At 32.9% G+C, this 22,333-nt stretch overlaps 1 protein-coding gene across 1 annotated transcript in view; it reads right to left on the bottom strand.

Annotated features, from left to right (window-relative positions):
• The window catches only part of eys (eyes shut homolog), a 254,763-nt gene that overhangs the window by 168,196 nt on the left and 64,234 nt on the right, over nucleotides 1–22,333 (bottom strand). Inside the window, 4 exon segments of the mRNA XM_051126527.1 lie at nucleotides 5,728–5,849; nucleotides 14,008–14,205; nucleotides 18,270–18,383; nucleotides 18,621–18,734. Of these exon segments, the coding sequence (XP_050982484.1) occupies nucleotides 5,728–5,849; nucleotides 14,008–14,205; nucleotides 18,270–18,383; nucleotides 18,621–18,734 (548 nt within the window).

Genomic DNA, 22,333 nt, shown 5'->3' on the forward strand with positions numbered 1-22,333 from the left:
TCTCACTGTGTGATTTAGTCTATTAAAATACATTTAGAATTCACCAAAATTAACGCTAAGGCGCAAACATTCCGTATGGAAATGTGATATGAGTTGTAAATGTGATTTGATGAACCGCTCAATAAACAATAAGTTAAAGGGGTCATCGGATGCAAAGTTCACTTTATCATTATTAATGACATTAATGTATGTTGGCAGTGTACATACAACTCATTTGTGATCCAGCTTCACCTACAGCAGAAGTATGTATAAGGGTTTTTTATGAATCTTTGTGATCGCCTTTCCTAATAACGTGCTAATGAGCAAGTTTAGCGGATAAATGCGGCTAAAGTAAACAGACTCGTCACTCCACAGAGAGAAGAGAGGGACGGGGCAAGCAGAGCTCATTTGCATTTAAAGGAACAATCCATCAGAATGAGATGATTTTTGCAGAGCTCATTTTGACAAGGTAAAAAGGGTGTTGTTTTACACAACCATTGAGAATTTTTAATCAAAGTATATAATAAACTTTTCAATAAGACCCTAAAGAATCATATCAACTTGTGGAAAATGGGCATCCTATGACCCCTTTAATATTAACTGACTTACATTTTAGACAGTTTACATTTTTGCTCCATTTCAATAATGAAAATAGTTTCAAACAAAGCCTTAGCAAAACCTCTTGCATCTCTGAGCAACACATGACAATGTTTCGTTCAATAAGCTGTTTGAACAAATAGGTTGTCATCAACCCTTGTCATCCAAGATGTTCATGTCTTTCTTTCTTCAGTCTTAAATAAATTATGTTTCTTGACGAAAACATTTCAGGATTTTTTTTTCCATTTCATGGACTGATATGGTGGCTCGAGTTTGAACTTTCAAAATGCAGTTTAAATGCGGCTTCAAACGATCCCAAATGGTTGTAAACGATTCCAGCCAAGGAAGAAGGGTCTTATCTAGTGAAATGATTGGTTATTTTCATAAAAATAATACTTTTTAATACTAATTTATATACTTTCTAATGTCAAACGCTCGTCTTGTCTTACTCTCCCTGAACTCTGTGTATTCTGGCTCAAGACAGGGTATGTCGAAAAACTCAGATCGTATTTTCTCCACCAACTTCAAAATCGCCCTATATTGCTGTTTTACCTTTTTTGTTAAGGGTGTTTAATCTTCTTTGCATGTTCACTTTGCAAAGACTGGGTTGGAACTTCTGCAGCGATGTAGGATGATTTTGAAATGATTTGTGAAGTTGAGGGAGAAGATACGATCAGAGTTTGGACATACCCTAACTGTCTTGAACCAGAATACACAGAGTCTATCTATCAAAAATGCATAAAAAATACACCTTAAAAAACAATATGAAAAATAGTGACCTCTTCGCTGTGCAACTGTATAAGAAAAAAAGACCTGAAATGAAAAGAACGAAATTTGCTCCACCATATAGTAAACTCATTGAAAACTGTTGCAAAAGTTGCAAAACTACATTGAAAATGTCCCCACGTCACCACTTCACTCCACATGCCTCTAAATTCAATCAATTTAGCGAGTTCACAAATATTCAAAGCAAGATGATTTGCATCAGATAAGCGTGTCCTAGCTCTGTTGCCTATCATGTTTGTCCTTCCAGAGACCCCACGTATTGGGCAGGTGTAGACTCCTGTTGGCAAACCAGCGTGACAGAATTCGAATTTTCACACACAGAGAAAGGTCAATCTAATTTACTGACTATATGGAAGTAATGCACTCCCATGTGACTTCCACGGTTGGCCCTATCTCCTCGCCCCACGTCCTTTGCTATATAACCAGCACGTGGAGAAACAGAATTTAAGAGCTCAATTACATGGTAGCTAAACCATTTCCCAATCAGTGATTTCATACTTGTGACGGTAGAAGAATCTTTTAAAGCGCTCATGCGGTGACCCTACCATTGAGCATATAGAGGCTATTAACACATTGATGCTATTCTAAAACTTTATTGCAAGCCGTAAACATGTCAGATGACAATTGCTCCATATTTCTTTTAAATCGTCTCCTTTACATTTGTAAGCAGGATCAAATATTTATCTCGACTTTCGAGTGTCGTGGCTTTAAATGGAAATATCGTAATGACTGCAGTCACCTCATAAGTCTTGCATGAACAAAAAAATGCATTTTTCTTGATGTTAGCGGCAAAGACACTGGATCATCTTTTGTCAAGGTTACTCTCTATGCATCTCTGAGATGATCTCATTCCCTGATGCAAAATAGCTACTCAAATCATTAATTAACCCAGCATGCAAGAAGGCTAATAACCCCGCCTGCTTCTCTGTCCACAGGACAGAAGCCTACAAACCGCCCACCTTTATGTTTCGAGGGATGCCGTGAATAGCCCAATTGCATTCTCCATTCAGAAACCGGGGCCTAGGGTTGCATTATTCATCATGAATAAATGATAAACTATTTTTGCCCTCCTGTTCTGTTCTGAGAGCTACTGGAATAAAAATAGAGGAAAAGAAGAGAAACTCTGTGAGATAAATAAGAAAAGAAAGGGCTGGGGAGGGGCTGAAGAGTGCGAAATGGGAGCACAGAGGCTGGTATCTCTCTTTCTGGCTGTATTAGTGTGGGTTTGCTGAAGGGAAGGAAAAGCCGATTTGGGATGAGAGCCAAACAACTGCATGTCACACAGGCTTCTGAGCTGCTGATTGCTCTCATTGCCCCTCTCTTTGTTCTCAGAGATTGTGAAGTAACACAAGCTTAATCTACAAAACAAAACTGCAACTCAATGAATAAAGACTTGGGACTTATTGTCCAGACTAATATGACCGTGTCTGTAATAGAAGAAGTGTACTAATAACGTTGCATATTGTTATATGTTAAAATTTTTAGAGAACTTGAAATAACATACTCAACTTCAGTAATGTGACGTATTACCAAGTGAAATACAGATTTGATTGGACTGTGAAAATATAGAAAGTATGGTTAAGACATTACTGCATAATAATGTCTTTCCTCACAACTTGGGTTACATCAGCAAAAAATAAAAATGTGGAGATGGAAGATTACAAAAACAATTTTTTTTTCTTATAATATTATGCACTGATGAACTGTTCACAATAAGACCAGGGACACTAATTTAAAAACAAAAATACTAGTTTTTACAAGTCAGAATAATAAAAGCTTTTCATAAGGCTTTGGTTCCTAACTGTCGTAACTGTCATTAATCAATGCAATGCACAAGAATCAACAGCTACTGTATATGGATAAATAGCATGCAGACTTTTTCAGCAGCCCTTGGTTGCGGAAGAATTTTTTCATTCATTATTCCCATAGGGTAACTCCGTGTCAACTCAACCACAGGTTCCCAGCTCAAATCTTTCATTTTGCTAATTTTTTTTTTCTGAAGAAAGACAGACGTATAGTGATGAAAGCCAAAATATTAAATGTCATGGATGAATATTTACTGAGTAATTCACTGTTTTGTAGAGGGGGGTCAAAATGGCCATTTTCATTTGAGATTCAGAGCCAAATTACAGGGGCGTAAAAATGACTTCAAAAAGATGGCGGCATCATAATGTTATGTTTACATCATAATGTTATTTAGATTGGTAAGTCTATTAGTAAAATTTGTTAACTTTAGCAATCTTTGTTGGATTATGTGCCAATGGTGACCATTCAAAAATTGGGAAACATCACTTTTCAAGTTTTATCTTCAAAGTTTGTACGCCTGTAACTCAAGAAGTATTAAAGATATTTTAATGCCCTTTTAGACCATGGGTCTTTACAAACTTTTCTTTTGCCATTTTAATTTTTAAGGCGCTATATGGTTCAGTTCCAGAGATAATGGAATTTTAATACGGCTCCAAGAGTAAATCATTAAATTGCACACATTTTCAGTGGTCAAAAACCAAATGTGGGTCAGCTTGCAAAAACTTGAGACTTCTTTTCTGTTAAAGATGAATTTCTGAAGAACAAATACTGTTGAAACTAGAAAAATATCTTGTCACCTTCTGTCAAGACAACCGCATTGAACATACCTGTCTGAGTGCCATAAATATTCTTTTTCTGAAGTTTGCGTGCCTACAACTCAAGAAGTTGTGCAGATGTTGCAATATGATTCTTGTTGTTAATAAACTTTTCTTTTAAAATCTTAATTTTCACAGCCTTACATTGTTTAGTCCCAGAGATATGGGGATCTCAGTGGTTGAAAACCACATGTTGGTCACTTTGTATACAGCTGATACTTATTTTATTTAAATGTCTGAAAAAGAAATAATTTTGAAATTAGAATTGGATCTTGATTCCATCTATCCAAACAGTTGCATAGAACATACCTGTGTGAGAAAATATTAGCAAAATCAATCATTTGAGCTGGGGAAGTTTTTGAAATTTGGTTGATTTGACATGGAATTAGTTGATTTGACATGGAATGACCCCATAAGGATTTTTTTTAAAATCCTTATTAATGAATTAGAAGCCATGAACCAAAAAATACAAACTTTAAAGCAAAAAGTATGTGAAAAATCAGACAAAATGACAATGGTACAAGACTGTGTACTTAACAGCTTTGATGAGGTAAAGAAGTACAGTCCCATTAAGTCTTGCAGATGACAGTCAAATTACAGAAACAACTGATTTTATGTTTATTGGAAAATAAAAACATTGCTGCAAAAACATTCTTTTGGTGTGATTTGCTTGTTTTGGTTTTCTGACTGAAATTATGCAGACTGGCACCTTTAACATAAGCACATACCACTGACTAACAACCTTGTAGCTCAGTTAATTGGTCTTTAAAGGTATATCATTTATTATTTAAGAAATAATAATAATAATAATAATAATAATAATAATTCATTCCCCTTCCAAAACCTGACTGCACTATATAGATACTAGAAATAAAAGACCAAAATACGATTTAGTATGTAAAAAGTAGTAAAAACAGGAATTAATTATGCAGATATTACAGTGTTGTAATCACTTCTTGTTCTTAAAACAAAACAGAATTTGTACATTAAAGGGATAGTTTACTAAACAATGCAAATTCTGTCATTATTTACTCACTCTCATATCGTTCCAAACCCATAAGACCATTGGCCATCTTCAAAACACAAATTAAGATATTTTTGATAAAAATCCAAGAGCTTTCCCCTGCACAGTCAGCAATTTAATTATCACATTCAATACCCAGAAAGGATATCGTTAAAATAGTCCATGTGACATCAGTAGTTCAACTGTAATTTTTTTAAGCTATGAGAATGCCTTTTGTGCACAAAGAAAACAAACAAACAAACAAAAAAACTCTATTCAACATCTTCTTCAAAAATATCTAAATTTGTGTTCTGAAGATGAACAAAGGTCTTATGGGTTTGGAACAACATGTGGGTGAGTAATTAACAAGAAATTTTTCATTTTCATCCCTTTAAATGGATATATTTTATAATATAGTTTAAATTAAAAAAAATAAAGTGTTAAAAATAATCTGATTGAATTAATTTCAAAACGTTTGAGAAAAGAACAGCATGGTTACAACAGACCTATACGTTAACTATTCTGTGCCGGTTACGTCATATCTCAGTTGGGCCAAGGAATGATTTATATTTTATTAATTGCCTTGCACAGAGAACAATAATCATTTAACAACAGATGTTACAGCGCATTAGTGGTTATTATACGCAGATCCCATGTGTATTATTCTAAGAACTGCTGTTGTTCTTTCATTAAGAGCTGTATATGGAAACTAATAGTTAGTTGAAGATTAATTGTCCTTACCAGATGGAGGTCCACACAAGTAGAGTTGTTTTCACACATGTTGCTGACACAGTCATTGATGTCCTGCTCACATCTTATTCCAGCGTAACCAGGGTTACACAAGCAGTAAAAACCATCCATAGCTGCAGCAGGAAACATACAGGGAGACAGAAGATTCACTTTAGAAGAGACAAACACAGTTTCTTATTTTAGAAACACATAAGAAACATTTATATAAAACATGAAAACGCAATGACGTGTGCTTACGAACTTGGTTTTACAAACACATCATTCAAGGACATTGTAGGAACAGGGTTGATCTTGGGCAGCATTTTCAAGGCTGGTTATGAAATTAAACCTTGTGAAGATGACGTCGGTACATGGATCACAGCAAGCAATAAAGCAACACCACAAAATCACACAACCCAATTTTACAATCACACACTATGATTCATAATTTTATGGTTTATCTGATCAAAAACACCACAAAACAATGTTGTTGTGAAATATTATTATATTTATTATAGATGGGAAACATCACTTTTCAAGTTTTGTCTTCAAAGTTTGTATGCCTGTAACTCAAGAAGTATTACAGATATTTTAATGCCCTTTTACATATTGGGTCTTAAACGTTCCTTTTGGCATTTTAATTTTTAAGACACTATATGGTTCAGTTCCAGAGATATTGGAATTTCAGTATGGCTCTAGGAGTAAATCATTAAAATGTACACATTTTCAGTGGTCAAAAACCAAATATGGGCCAGTTTGCAAAAACATCAGACTTTTCTGTTAAACAGGAAAGTATTATTATATTTATTATATTATTTTTAAAACATTATCAGTTTTATGCAGGAAAAATAAGACTGCTAACTACATTTAAGGCGGCAACTCTGAAATGATAAAACACAAATGTGATCATGTGATCATAGAATAAACACCTTGCATAGAACAATTATTTTGCATATTTAACAATTACTTTTAGATTTTAAGACATGGGAACTTGACATTTTAAGCACTTACGGCATTTAAAGACATTTAAGACATGGATTACATTTTTTAAGCTCTACAAACGCCTCATTTTTTACACTCTATATTTCCCTCCACAGCCACTGAAGTCAAAAGACTTATCATATTCTCATCATATTCTCTCTTTTGTCCATAAACCTTTGTTCCTAAGCTTATCAGGAAAACCGTCTTTCTCTGCTTGCGCAATTCCATGGTCATTTATATTCACCCCAGCAGCTGGAAACACAGTGTGTCCAATTAAATGTAAAATGTGTGTTTGTGTAGCCATCTCTTTTACAAATGCTACAAGAGTGTCGCTGTCCACCGTCTTTGCGTTGCATTTGACTTACCCGAAACCTAATGACCCATTCCACAAGCCTTTAATCATTAACGGCGTCGAGGTGAAATGCATCCCCTGCCTTTCTGCTGCAAAACAGCAGCCTGTGACAGAGGTAATTGTGGGTTCTTACAGCCGCGAATTTATTACAAGGCCTGCTCCAAGTCCCAGGATTCTTCATTATCCCTTAGATTTACCACGTAATCTATGCTGCCACTCTGTCTTTGTTCGTGTACCCACGATTACTCTCATTAAATGCTTGGGGTCCAGAGTGGCACCCGTATTACTCACACCAGCTGCTCAAAAGATACACCTTGCTCGCTCACTCTCTCCCCACACAAACACTGCAAATCGCACACCTCCTATATGGCGGTCAGGCCCTGAGGGACTACATGTGTGGGGCTGTTTTTTTCTGGTGCAGTCTGGGAGAAAGTAAACAAGTAAACTTTGTCTGACCGAGCTTGTTGGAATTGGAGATGTTGCTAGATGAGACAAAGTGGCTGCAGGTTTGAATCTAAGTGGTGGACGAGGAATATTTGGTTGCCTGGTTACAAAATCGTCCTTCATCTCTGTCACTATTTTACCTCAGAGCACAGTACTTAACTGCAGGTTGCTCTGGGAGTGCAATTAGTGAACTACATGTCCATTTGGATAAAAAGCATCCGCTAAATGGCAAGAATTTAGAAGTAGGGTGCATGTATAGTGTAAGTTTGCAATGCATAATACTGCATACAGTACTATTGCATTACAGCACAATTTAGTATATTGTACACTCTTAAAAAAATGCTGGTTTATTTTTTTTTAACCCAAACGCTGGGTTCAGCCCATTGGGTCATTTTATTGGGTTGTTTTTAATATTTTTTACCCAGGTGCTGGGTAGTTTTTATGTAACTAAGATGCTGGGTCATTTTTAACGCTGGGTTATTTTTTTCTACTCAACCGCCTGTCTCTGACGAAACAACCCAGCTGCTGAGTTACAGTCAGTCAGAGTGTTAAACGAGTTTAAATGTATGTAATATTGTAAACTATGCTGTTTTCACCCAAATAAGTTCAATTTGTCTTGTATTTTGTCCATGTGTTCTTGCTTAATAATAAATGTTCATCTTTTGATTATTGCTGTTGCCTCTAGTAATTCTGTGTGTTTTTATAAGTTCCAGTCAATTTTTAAACCAGCAATAGTTGACTTACAGTAAATAAAATAGCCCAGCATGTTTGGTAAAAACATTTAATTCAGCTGGGTCAAAATAACCCAAAATGTATCCAGCGCTGGGTTGCCAAGTTGGGATGTTTTAAACCCAGAATTTTTTTTTTTTTTTTTTTTTTAGAGTGTAGCAAATTAATGTGCGCAACATTATCAACATCGGTTTCATGCATTAAGGTTAATACACTCAGTAGTTATTTCCTCTTGTAATAAACAAATCCATCATTAAGACATTTGAACCGTTGCTTCTGGCCAAAAGACAAGTCTATAATTCATAATGACACTTCTTGGAAAAATGTCTCTTCTGTTTTTGCATGTAAACATGCTTGATCTCTGCACATTTCTCTCCTGATTCACATGAGATGCCTTTTTCTATTACGTAAGTTAAAAATGCTTTAATGATGGATTTGTTTCTTACAAACATGCAGCTTTTCACTTCACAAGATGTTGGACTGAACTGATGGACCGAATTCTAGGGCCCTATGAAATTTTTTTAATCTTTTTTTTTTTTTTTTTTTTTTTTCTCAAATTCAGTTTTTTCCATTGTAGTTTTTTTTTTTTAAATTTTTTAAAACGTTGTTTTAAATGGTAAATTAAAATAATATTAATCAAAAGGCATGTCTAATTAATTGAAATTATGAAACTTACACGATTTGACAGCAATTTATCAAATGTTTAACAAAAATTACATTTTGAAGGCCCTGTGAAATACGCTTTTTAATGAAATATGATATGTATTTATTTATTCATTTATTTATTTTTTACCAAACACTGTGTTTTCCATTTATTTTCTGCATTCCTTTTTAATTACATTTTATAATCAAAATCATACCTAATTAATTAATTTTGCAAAAACTATTTTATAATTTTTTATTTATATCGTTTTCTTTCAGAAAGACTGCATTGTGTATTTACATTTTTCTGGTAAATTAATTCTGGTAAATAATTTTTCTGGCAAATATTTTTTAAATATATATATATATATATATATATATATATATATATATATTAATAATGATTTTATTAGCAGTAGTAGTACTATCATTACGTTGAGCAATATATTTCTGTCACAGTTTCTTCAAGTTGAACCAAACTTTTATTTTGATGGGTTGCTGTGAAGATTAAGTTTCTGTTTGCATTATATGATGGTGGTTTTTCTCAAAAGAAATGGTAAAGCGCTCCTGAAATGACTCTGAGCAGCTCTGTGTTTTATGGTTATGTGTTCACGTACTCATATATTGAGGCGGCAGAAGCTGAAAACACTGCGAGGGCCATGCACGCTTCAGGATGTGTGTAGTAAACGAAATCGTGCTTTTGTGCCCATACAGGGCTTAACATTTACAAACACTAGTCCATATCATATTTTGATTTAAGTGTACTGAACTACTGTTGATTTATTCATCCAAAATTTGCAAATTCTGTGACATTCCACAATATTAAATTCCAATTTTATCTATCCACAATTTCCACATTACAGAAATCACAGGGTCCTAGAATTCTTATAGATTGCTTGTCAATTATTGTGATGTTATAATTGGTTGTTTGACCTCATTGTGACATCACCCATTCACTGCAGAGGATCCATTAGTGAGCAACTCATGTAATGCTAAATTTCTCCAAATCTTTTTGGTTGAAGAAACAAGCTCATCTAAATCTTGAATAGCCTGGGGGTGAGCAGATTTTGCAGATTTTGACGTTTAAAATGATTAAACTAGAAAATTATTCCTTTAAAAAGTTTCACACAAAGACATGACCAGCAATTCTGAAAAATATCTTGTACACTGAATGAAAATGGAGTCTTTATCTACATCAGTATGAGCAAACAATTACTATATACTGAACACATAGAGCTCCCAGCATGTACTGCATTCAAAAGTTACTGTTGTAGGATTACTGTTTTACTGCCTGGGGTTTGTTTTATGATGCTCTTATTTTTTTAGTTTCTAGTGCTGTGATGTTCAATGACCATCTGATTATTTGATTCATGGTTATTGACCTCCATTGTTATTGTGGGTCTATTTGCGTCCAAAAAGAAGCATCTTATGTTTCAAGACGTCTTCTCCCCCAGAGGCAGGCAGCCTTACCAAGCAGTCATTTAAAACTGCATGATAAAGACAAATGGGCATTTAAAGTATTGCTAATTGAAATTTGCTGAACAACAGATCAGCAATTGCCGTTACAAGAGCTTACTGACTGAAGAAGACATTTACCATTTAACAAATTCAAATTGGCTAAAGTACAAAAGACAATTACATTTGCTGAGTTCAGACAAGAACATCATGGTGCCCTGCTTTTTAAACTTTTCTCAATATTTTTGCAGTGCAAAGATAAAAAGTTTAGTTGTTTGAGGCACTTGTCTGAGAAAGATTCTATGTATGTGTGCTACTGTCTAGTTTAGCACAGTACATTATGTACAATAAAAATGAACTTTACTGATATGACTTCATTTCTTAAGTGTACATAATTTGTAACACATTTGAAAGAAACATACCATAATTCTCTAAGGATAAAACTATGAGACAGATAACATGAACTGCATACAACCACAACCTTACAAAATGTTGTATATGCTTTAGCTCATTAACCAGTTTAAATCAGCACAATGCTTGAAACTATCTTTAACGTGAATCTGACTGCTGTCTCAGTTAAAGCTCTGTTTTATTTATATTTAAAACATGTAAAAACAGCAAGCACGGCTGACCAAAGTGCTGAACAAAACATAAAACAAAAGCACAGGGCAAACCACATATTCACGACAGAAGCTCACAGCAAGTTGAAAGAAAAGGAGAAAAATAGTTTTTTTTAGAGATGATTTAAAAGCAGTTAAAGACTGTGCCGATCTGATATAAGCCGGGAGGCTCTTCCACAGCCTAGGGCCAGCAATAACAAAGGCTCTATCCCCGTGATCTGGGGACAGAGAGCAGTCTCTGTTCACCAGATCTCAGATTTCGTGTGGAACTGTATAGATGGACTTGCTCAGACCGATAACTCTGTGCCAGATTGCTTAGAGATTTAAAAACAAAGAAGAATTCTAAAATGCACAGGCAGCCATGTAGTGATTTTAGACATGCACAAGGATTGCTATCTCCAAAGCTTCATTAGAAAGAAAAAATTTAATCTGGCAGAAAAGGCGTAACTGAAAAAATGCAAGAGCCAATCACCGCATTTATTTGTTGGTCAGATCTGATGCTACGATCCCAAAACACATTTAAACTCTTAACACAGGATGAATTAAAGGGAGCAAGGTAGTCCATGTCAATACCTTCTAGAGTTTTCTAAGGGACCAAAGACTATAACCTCGGTTTTTTGATTCATTCAGAAATAAAAAGTTATGATAAAACCAAATTAGGATATATCAAAGATATATCTGTTACTTTTGCTGTAATAAGAAAACTTTATTTTAAACTTTTCAAACTTTATTTTATTTGCAGAAAATAGGATAAGATTAAATAAATGAAGTACTTAAAATTAAATTGCATAATTACAGAAGTCTGAATAATGTCTCTTTTAGCAACTTATTACAAATGAACTTAGAGGACTTTTCTAGTTAATTTTATTTTTATTCACTAACCGCAATTTCTACCCTATAAAATATTTTAGAGATTGAAATAACTAGAAACATACATTTATTCTTAATGTATTAAACTTCTGTGACTTTTCCAGATCTATAAATCACACATTTAAAAAACCCTTATATAACCAAATTTCCTAAGACTGAGAACCACAGACAAACTCAAAAAATAAATAAATAAATAAAAATAAAATAAAATAATAAAGTAATAAAATAAAATAAAATAATATATATTTTTTCTAGACTCTGTTTTAATGGTTAAATTAAAAAATATTGATTAAAATGCATGTCTAATTGAAATTATGAAAACTGAACAATTTAACAGCAATTTATTAAATGTTTAACAAAAATTAAAATTTTAAGGTCTTGTGAAATACGTAAAAAATTTTTTAAACCAAATTCTGTGTTTTTCATTAATATTCTGGATTCCATTTAATCTTTACATGTTATTAATCAAAAGCATATAGAATTTTTTTTTTTTTTTTTTTTTTTTTGTTAGAAAGACTATGTTGGGTATTTATATTCTTTTGGTATATAAATTCTGGTAATTATTTCTTTAAAAAAAATAAGGAACCTCGGTTTTTGATTCATTCAGAAATAAAGTTATGAGAAGTTATGAGAAAACCATATTAGGATATATCACAGATATATCTGTTACTTCTGCTGTATTTTATTTGTAGAAACAAGGTTTAAATTAAATAAATTAAGTACTTAAACTAAAATTACATAATTACAGAAGTTGGAATGATCTTTTTTTAGGGACTTTTTATTACCAATGACTTTAGAGCACTCTTCTAGTTATTCCTACCCTATAAAATGTTTCAGAACATGAAATAACTAGAAAAATATATTCATTCTAAAAAAATGTATTAACCTTTGTGATATTTCCAGATGTATAAATAACACATTTAAATTCCCTTGTATAACCCGATTTTCTAAGACTGTAAGAACCACGGCTAATAAACTTGATTGTTGAAGAGGGAACAAATTACAAAAAAATAATAGAATAAAAATAACAACAAACAAACAAACAAACCAATAGTGTCTTATTTTAACCTTACAGCCCTCTACAGCTGGCTAAGAAAAAAAAAAAAAAAAACAGTTTAACAGTCTAACTCAGCACTAATTCAGTACTACATAGTTCACAGTCTTTGTAATGTGTTTTCGGCAATACATCTCTAACATTTAGAAACAATTCTCTGAATCGCCTTTACACTGACTTTAAAGTCTGGTAATTAGAATCCTGCGTGGTTAAAACCTAAAACAGGATGGCTAGCAAGTTAACAGCAAAAGTATTTAGACAAAAAGGACACTGGACAACACACACTGATTTTGAAAGTGTTTTCTGCTACTTTGAGGGGACGATTTACAGCCTCTTTTAAACAAACTATAAAATCTTGGACAGTTTTGAAAGGTTTGTCTTCTTCTCAGTGTCACTGCAATGACATCCCCCATTATGCTACATTGAATTAAATCTTTATCACTCAAATAAAATACTGTCAACTGGAAAACACCTTCTGTGACTCATTTTAAAGGCCCTTTGAGTTTGTGTTAAAGATGAAGGTGTAAGTGTGGTATGCAATAATAATGACTGTTTTCGAACAGGTTTCCTAAACAATTTGCCTGTCTTCCGTTGGTTGGAGGTTTGTATGCAATAACTCACATCAAATGTGTTACAGCTTCCAATTTGGAAGTACTTCATTGCAAAGGCCTATTTAGCGCTTTGCGATCTGTAATCCTTTACTGACAACATGTATTTGATCTATGGCTTTTGTAATGATTTATGCAGAAGATGCAACACAAAAGGGCAAAAAACAGCTTATTGGATTGCTGAGGGAGAACAACACCCAGCCTTGGGCTTTGATTGTATTATCTCTGTCATTTATCATCCATTATTCAAATTACAAAGCGGCGTTTATGCCGTACGGATACTCGCTCACAGCTGGAGCAACACACTTGTCAAGAGCACACCAAAGCAACTGTGGCCTGGTCATACTGAATGGAGCAACTTGCGTCTCATAAAACTGCTTATTAAACTAAGTCACGGCTAACACTGTCAAAGGGGTAAACCAGCAGTGCCTTTGCTCCACACAGAGTGCCTTTCTAGAGTATCAGTGTGCTAATGAGACTAAAGGGAAACGTTTGGAGTTTGTGAGTTCAAGGCTGAGCAGTAACTACAGTATTTACCGTCGTAACAGAAGCCGTGCAGACAGGGGTTGGAGCTGCACTCGTCTATGTTGATCTCACAGCGGGGCCCCGTGAAACCCTGGCGACATCGGCACCGGAAACCCAGAGGGAAGAGGACGGGATCAGCCTCCTCCACGCACTCTGCCCCGTTATCACACGGATTAGCGGCCTCACAGGGCAGCGACTCGCAGTTAATCCCTGGAAATTCCAAATACAGAATGAGAAACACAATTCCTTCTACAACAAAAACAACAACAACAACAGAAAATGTTTGACTGTTTACTCTACAAATTCTCATAATTAACTACTTAAAAGGCCTCTATTGCCACATTTAAGTCAAAAACAGCCTTGTCACTTTTTTAAAGGGGTCTCACATTTTTTACCACTGAATTTTCATGACTTTTGCAAGATAAAGGCATAAACAATTTATTTTTGTCACCTAAGTGACAAAATGTTGCAATCTATTTTTTATTATTCTGATGTGCATTCAAAAAATCTAATTTAAACTAAAAAAAAAAGATGAAATAAAATAACATTTTCTTTTTCTTTTTTTTTTTTTGTTGCATTGAATCACAATATTGACTTTTTTCCAGTTATCACTGCACAAAGATTTATTTATTTATTTATTCATTCATTTCTTCATTCATTCATTCATATTACAGTATAGCAATTGCATTAATAAAGTGCAATTTCTCAAAACTTTTTTCAAGCCTGGATAAAACTTTACACAGATAAGATACATAATAATAAATAAAACAAAACAAAATAGAATAAATATAACAAACAACATAACATAAAATAAAACAAAACAATAAAATTACATAAAATAAAATAATAAAACATCATAACATAAAATAAAACATTAAATATCATAACATAAAATTACGTAAAATAAGATAGATAAGATAATAAAATAAAACAAAACAAAACAAAACAAAAACAAAACAAAACAAAACAACAAGCTAAAATAAAACAAAATAACACAATATAATAAAAAAGAATCACATTATAAAAACAAAATAAAACAGACAAAATAACAAAAATAACATCAAAATAAAATTACATAAAATAAAATAATAAAATAAAACCATAAAACAAAATAAAATTACATTAATATAACATAAAACAAACAAACAAAAAAATACATGAAATAAAACAACAAAACAACAACATAAAATAAAACAAAATAAAACAACTAAATAAAAATGACATTAAAACAACAAAAAAGAAACAAAAGCATAAAAAACAAAATAATAATAAAATTAAATTACATTAAATAAAACAACAAAATAAAAAACAAAACCATAAAATAACAAAATAAAATAAAATAAAATAAAATAAAATAAAATAAAATACAACAACATAACACAACAAAATAAAACATAAAATAACAAATTAAATTACATAAAATAAAATAATGAAATAAAAACTAAAAAGCAAAAGTAAAATTAAATAAAGCAGATAATTCCTTTATTTTATTTTATTTTATTTTTTTCATTTTTACCCTGCTGACTAGTTTGGACTATCTTAATAATAATAATTTAGATGAGTAATGTTGATTTCACAAAAAATCTCCTGACTAGACCTGGATGTAAAATGTAAAACAAAATAAATACACCTGATATTTCCATATTTTTGCATAATCCTGTTGAAAACAGTTTAGACTAGTTTGGGTCATCTTATTAATTCCAACTGGTTTTAGATGAGCAATCCTGATGTGTTACCAAAATGAGTTAGCTATTAATTATTAGGACAGCCAGACAGAGATGTGTAGTCAAGTTAGTCACTAGCTAAAACCAGCTTGAAAGCACCTCTTATAATGGTAAGTGGTAAGTAACTAAAACTAGTCAGTGAAGCTGGTTAGCAGGCTAGTCTGGCTTAAATGGATCAGACAAAAATATACATGAATCGAAGACAGTACAAGAACCCATTACATACTGGCACATTTGAGACAGATAGGTGAGAACAACTTCAATGAAAATTAATGACATGCCTTAGATTGTCCAATTACACTCATGGCATTGTTGGGTAATGGTTGCTACAAGTCTCAGGGTTTCAATTAACACATAGATAGTCTGTGCACTATATTTTAGCCAGTCTAGACACTAGATCATTCAGTAAAGGATAGCAGTGTAATGGGTAGGTTAATGTTTCCAGCATCCCTCCACATAAACACTACTCGCATTTCTGAGGGCGGTGAAGCCTCTGTGCCTTTTTTCCTCAATTTCAAAACAGAATAACCGATATCATCATTATCCCTGACAACCTAATTTGCGCGTCTAATGGAAGTGTGATCCGTGATCTCTGTTTGAGTATAAGCAGCGATGACTGAGCTGCCTGATCGATTTTAGATGAGCTGCATTTTGTGTCCAGAATTGACCAGCTGAGCATCAAACATACACAAAAAAACCACGGAGAAAACCCAATAATGCACGAAATACAGCTGTGTAAAACAGGTGTATTCACGTAGCAAACTTTTCCAGGAGGCAGTTTTCTGATCCGAATAACGTAGTCAAAAAGCACAGCACTCTAGGGGGAATTTGTCCTGACATTTAGGTCTGATTCGATCAACCTCTGAACTGAACCTGCATACCGTATTGTGTGCATATGAATACAGGGCTTGCTATAATACATTATCCTCAGCAAAATGTTGAATGGTAAGTCAAGTGTGTGGTTAACATGATCCTAAAATGTGGTCCTGGACCACAAAACCAGTCATAAGTAGCACTGGTATATTTGTAGCAATAGCCAACAATACATTGCATGGGTCAAAATTATACATTTTTGGTTTAAGGAAAAAAATCATTAGGATATTAAACAAAAATCATTTTCCATGAAGATATTTTGTCAATTTCCTACCATAAATATATCAAAATGTAATTTTTAATTAGTAATATGCATTGCTAAGAACTTCAATTGGACAACTTTAAAGGCGATTTCTCAAACAAACAAAACAAAACAACAAAATAAATAAAATTACATAAAACTAAACTAAATCAAACTAAACTAAACAAATAAATAAAATAAAACAAAATAACACATTTTTGCACATATGCCAAAAATCATTAGGATATTAAGTAAAGATCATGTTCCATTAAGATATTTTGTAAATTTCCTACCATAAATATATCCAAACTTATTTTTTGATTAGTAATACGGATTGCTAAGAACTTCATTTGGAAAACTTTAAAGGCAATTTTTTTAGTATTTTGACCCTTAAAATAAAAATGGATTCTTATGACTGGTTTTGTGTTATAAATGTTATAAAAACTGTTATAAATGTAAATTTAATTTCTACCTCCAATCATTTTTGACATTAAAAAATTACATCAAAAAGAAGAGTATAAAGCACACTGACAAGACATAAAATAACAAAATAAAATTACATAAAATAATAAAATAACAAAAACATAAAATAACATAGCATAACAAAATAATAGCATAAAATAACATAAAACTAAATAAAATAACAAAATAAAATAAAATTACATAAAATAAAAGAGCAAAACCATACAATAGCAAAATAAAATAACAAAAAATAAAATTAGATAAAATAAAAGAACAAAATAAAAGAACAAAACCATAAAATAAAATAAATTAATAAAATAACAAAAAAATAAAATATCAAAATAAAATAAAATAACAAAAACGTAAAATAACAAAATGAAATTACATAAACAAAAACTAAACTAAACTAAAACAACATAACATAAAATAAAACATAAAATAACAAAATAATAGCATAAAATAAAACAAAACATAAAACAAAATAAAATTACATAAAATAAAAGAACAAAACATAATCTAAAATAAAACAAAATAAAACAACATAACACATTTTTGGCACATATGCCAAAAATCATTTGAATATTAAGTAAAGATCCTGTTCCATGAAGATATTTTGTAAATTTCCTACCGTAAATATATCCAAGCTTCATTTTTGATTAGTAATATGCAGTGCTAAGAACTTCATTTGGAAAATTTTAAAGGCAATTTTCTCAGTATGTTGACCCTTAAAATAAAAATGGACCATTATGACTGGTTTCTCACAGGATGTTATTCTCTATTTTTATATGATTTTATTTCAGAGATATTTCAACATTTTAAATTCACTTTAATTTGAAATTATGATATGATCAATGAAGATGTCTTGATGTGGCAATACTGACTGCACAAGTTCAGACAGGTGAGAGGAATGCTCTCTGAAGTTAATTAACTTTGCTTTTCTTCACCCTTCACCCCAGTCCCTCAGTCTTCATTACCTTTAAATGGAGCCGCGCATCGGCAGTAGTAATTACCCGGTTGGTCAATGCAGGTGCCTCCATTCTTACAGGGATATGAGACACACTCATCAACGTTCAGCGAGCACTCAGGTCCTTTAACGCACAAAATAAAGCAGAAAAATTTTGAAAGCAGCCCATGTCTCTCAGAGAATACCTGAGAGACAGCTTTCCACAAATGACAAAAATATGACAAGACATTTATACTTAGTATTTGGGGACTATGTATAGTTTTACGATGTGGAGTCATATTTTAGTGCATGGCCCCATGAGAGCAATAGAGGTGCAATGAAGAGATAATCAATGCGATAATGTTCTAAACATTAAACACACCAGAGAAACCTGAAGGGCAAATGCATTTAAACCCATCTGAGAGGTCCAAGCACGTGCCGTTGTTCATGCATGGTGATGACTGGCATTCATCTATGTTTATTTCACATAAACTGCCTGAGAAATTGAAGAAAAAGAGAAAGGCACACAAAAAGAGGGGAAAAAAATGAGAGTTGTCGTAGAAATTCCCATGCCAACCAATTATAAGCTGAAGTTTTCAGCGCACAAAGAATCTGGAATAAAAGTAAAAACAAATCTAAAATCCCTTTTAAGCCTTCGAGCAATACACCTCCTGGTTTGAAATGAAAGTAGACGAATTTACATTCCGTTGGGCAGGAGGTTCCTAAAATATACTGAGAGCTTGAGTTGACTCACACCGCCAAATGAGCCTATTTCCTTTCCAATTTGCATGAACATGAAAGAATTAAGTGGAAATTACTCTCGAAATAGAAATTTAATGTGGCTGGATAAGAACTAAAAGTGCCCCTCTGTTTTAAAGGGTTGTTTGTAAACTAAACATGACACACTAAATGATCATATCATGTCACGCCGAAGTGTGTAATTTTTTCTATATTAAAATCCCTCCATCTCAGTTTGAAGTGCTGAGACAACTATAAGTAAGCCATTTGCAAGTTAACTTCTCTGCGGCGATTTAAAGACATTGCTCTATTAGTTTGAATGGATTGTCAGCTTCTGGCTCAACCAATGGGCCCTTTTCACAGACCTTTATTAAAGAGATAGTTCACCCAAAAATTTAAATTGTAGCATTAATTGCTCACCCTCATGTCGTTTCAAACCCAAAAGAACCTATGTAAGAAAACACAAATTTAGATATTTTTGATGAAATCCGAGAGCCATGCATAGGCAGCAATAGGGCTGAAATGATTAGCTGATATTATCAACGTATATTTTTGTTGTCGAGTAGTCATTTGATCTCATTTGACCTTATGTAAGAGCCTGCAATAACACGGTTTGACGAGTGCGGCGCTGTAGCGCAAGACTGTACTTCAGCCCTCCTACATGTCAAGAAAAAAATAAGACGCACAGCACTTCAGAGCAAACACAGCTGAACCAGAGCGACATTTGGATGAATATGTAAATATATGCTGCACGCTTTCCTCTCAATAACGAAATAAACAAATGACAGCAGTGCGAAAGCAGCAGTTAAGAACGCATCTGATTACAGCACAGATGTGTGTGCTGGGTCTACGCTTACTTTTCTTTTTAACTTAAAAAATTCAGGAGCACAGTCAAAATGTTAGGAGCACCTTCTAATCAATAATCAAAAAATCTGATCAAAAACGTGTCTTCCCATTACAAAGCTGATATTTGACTTTTTTACCTTTGTAATGGCATTTTTCCAACTTTATTAAATTTTGTCATCTTTTTTTGTCTGTTTTTTTAATAATTGTATTTATTAAGCTTTTTAAAATTTCTAATTAAAACAACTGAATAAGAACAAGAATAAGAATAAGTTACCAATCAAATGAAATCAGTATTACAGTTTTTCTCAATTGCTTAAACACATTTCTTGAAATTATGCCTTGCTTTTGCGGAACTCTAAACACAAATCCGTAACTTCTAACTCAATTCCCTAAACTTACTATATTCAGGTCAAAATGAAGCTCTCCACTCAAAACCACTCAATCTTGCTGAAAAAACAAACTTTGCTCTCAGACATGACACACAAACCCTCAAAAACACACACACTATAACACAGTTTTACACACTGATGAGATCAATTCAAAACAATACTACGAAAACTGGTAATAAGTGTTGCTTGGGGAAAATTTTTTTTTTAAATTAACACGATGAACACAACAAATGTATGCATTTGCAAGTGTTTTAATCCTTAATTTATTGTACTGTAGAACAGCAAACAACAACAAAAATAATTGTTCTGCCCCAGCACCCTGTCTTTGGTCTGGGACAGGCCAAACAACCTCCTCAACATCACAGACTAAATTGGGCATGGACAGGCAGCAGAGGTAAAATCCCCTTGCATGGCACGCATCAACTAAAATATATAAGACTGCTTGTTTTCTTGCCCTTCCTATTTCTCTTCCATGTTGTTGTCGTCATTCTTCACCTTATACTCTTTGTCTTCGAAATTGCATATTACTGTATGCGGGATATTGATTGAAAAAGAGCAGATAGTATTCACAGTTACACTTTTACTAGTGGTCTGACAAAAAAAAAAAAAAAAAAAAAAAAAAAAAACAAATATATATATATATATATATATATATATATATAACAAAATAAAATAACATATAAATACATTACAAAGTCATTGTGCAATAGGAAAGAACAAAGTAAATATGGGCAAAGGCGGAAATATACATTAGAAAGTGCACTGTCAGAATTTGTAACTGTGTTGTGTTGTCCTCTGTCTATATATGCTTTCCAACTGAAGGTTCATGAGATGTTGAGATGTACCTTTGAGCTATTTCAAAGAACTGCTTTATCATTGGTTGATCTGTAGTCTCTGGTGAAAGTCAGTATTCACTTTAACAATTTATGGCAAATATACAAAAAGTCTAATAGAAATGTGTAGAATATGCTTGACCGTTTATGACAACTAGATAAAAAGTTTAGCATTTCCTGCAAAGACATATACGATGAGCTAATGACTTGATGTTTTGAGGGGTAAGACTATAGCAACATGACAATAGGGACTGAAAATGTAGGAAAAAGCAGACAAATCCATTGCATAATCAGTTACATGAACGTACCAAAGCAAACACAACTTGTTAAAAAAAAAAAATTAGAAACATTTTATGATGTGCACAAGTGATTACATGATGTGGAGGTTGAACAAGTAGTTTTGAGAATTTCATTTCTGATCTGAGAAAAGCACCAAACTGTAAACTGACTTTGGCCCTTTTATCTAAATCGAAGCTTCTGATTGGTGTGTGATAAATTTTGACTCCTAGTGTTTCCACTTGGGTAATTGTGTACTAATTGAGCTCAAACTTTGCAGACTTGAGTGAACAATATTGAATGCTAGTGCTTTCTAAATGACCACATGATGTAAGCACTGAGAAATGTAGGGATTTGTGTGTAGAGTTTTGCAGTAACAGTTCACCAAATCTGACTCATGTGTTAAAGCAGGGGAGTAGTGTTTATAGTTTAGGAAAATGGGTGTGCTTTTTGAAAAATGGCATTATGGTTTTGAAATTTTAGTTCAAAAGACTACTTATAGTGTTTTAGCAATCGAGAAAAACTGTAACAAAATGAATTTGTACTACAGAGGTGGCATAGAAGAACACAAAAGTGGCTTGTAGTTGTATTTTCATGTTTAATGGGGCTCAGAGGTGGCATGAGTGCAATAAAATTAATAAATTCATGTTGAAATTAATGTTTTAAATATATATTTTTTAATACAGAAATATTAAATAATTTAAATAACTGAAAATATACCTTAAAAATGAAACTAAATCTGCCACTAGATGGCGGAAAGTCACTGATTTAATTACTGAATCATTCATTCATTTGATTCATTTGAATGGCTGATTCATTCAGGAATAAAGCAAGTGACTGTCTTTATGAATGAGAAATTGAATCACTGACTCGCTAGATTCATTTAAAAAATGCATGTTCATTCATAAACGAAACACCGCTGTTTGAATGGAGATGCACAGCAGCTCAGTTGTTACTTGTTTCAAACTATTTTTGACTATTAAATAGAACAAAATTAGACCATAGTGTTATAG

Source organism: Labeo rohita, chromosome 13 (assembly GCF_022985175.1).
Source record: "Labeo rohita strain BAU-BD-2019 chromosome 13, IGBB_LRoh.1.0, whole genome shotgun sequence".
Lineage (NCBI taxonomy): Eukaryota > Metazoa > Chordata > Actinopteri > Cypriniformes > Cyprinidae > Labeo > Labeo rohita.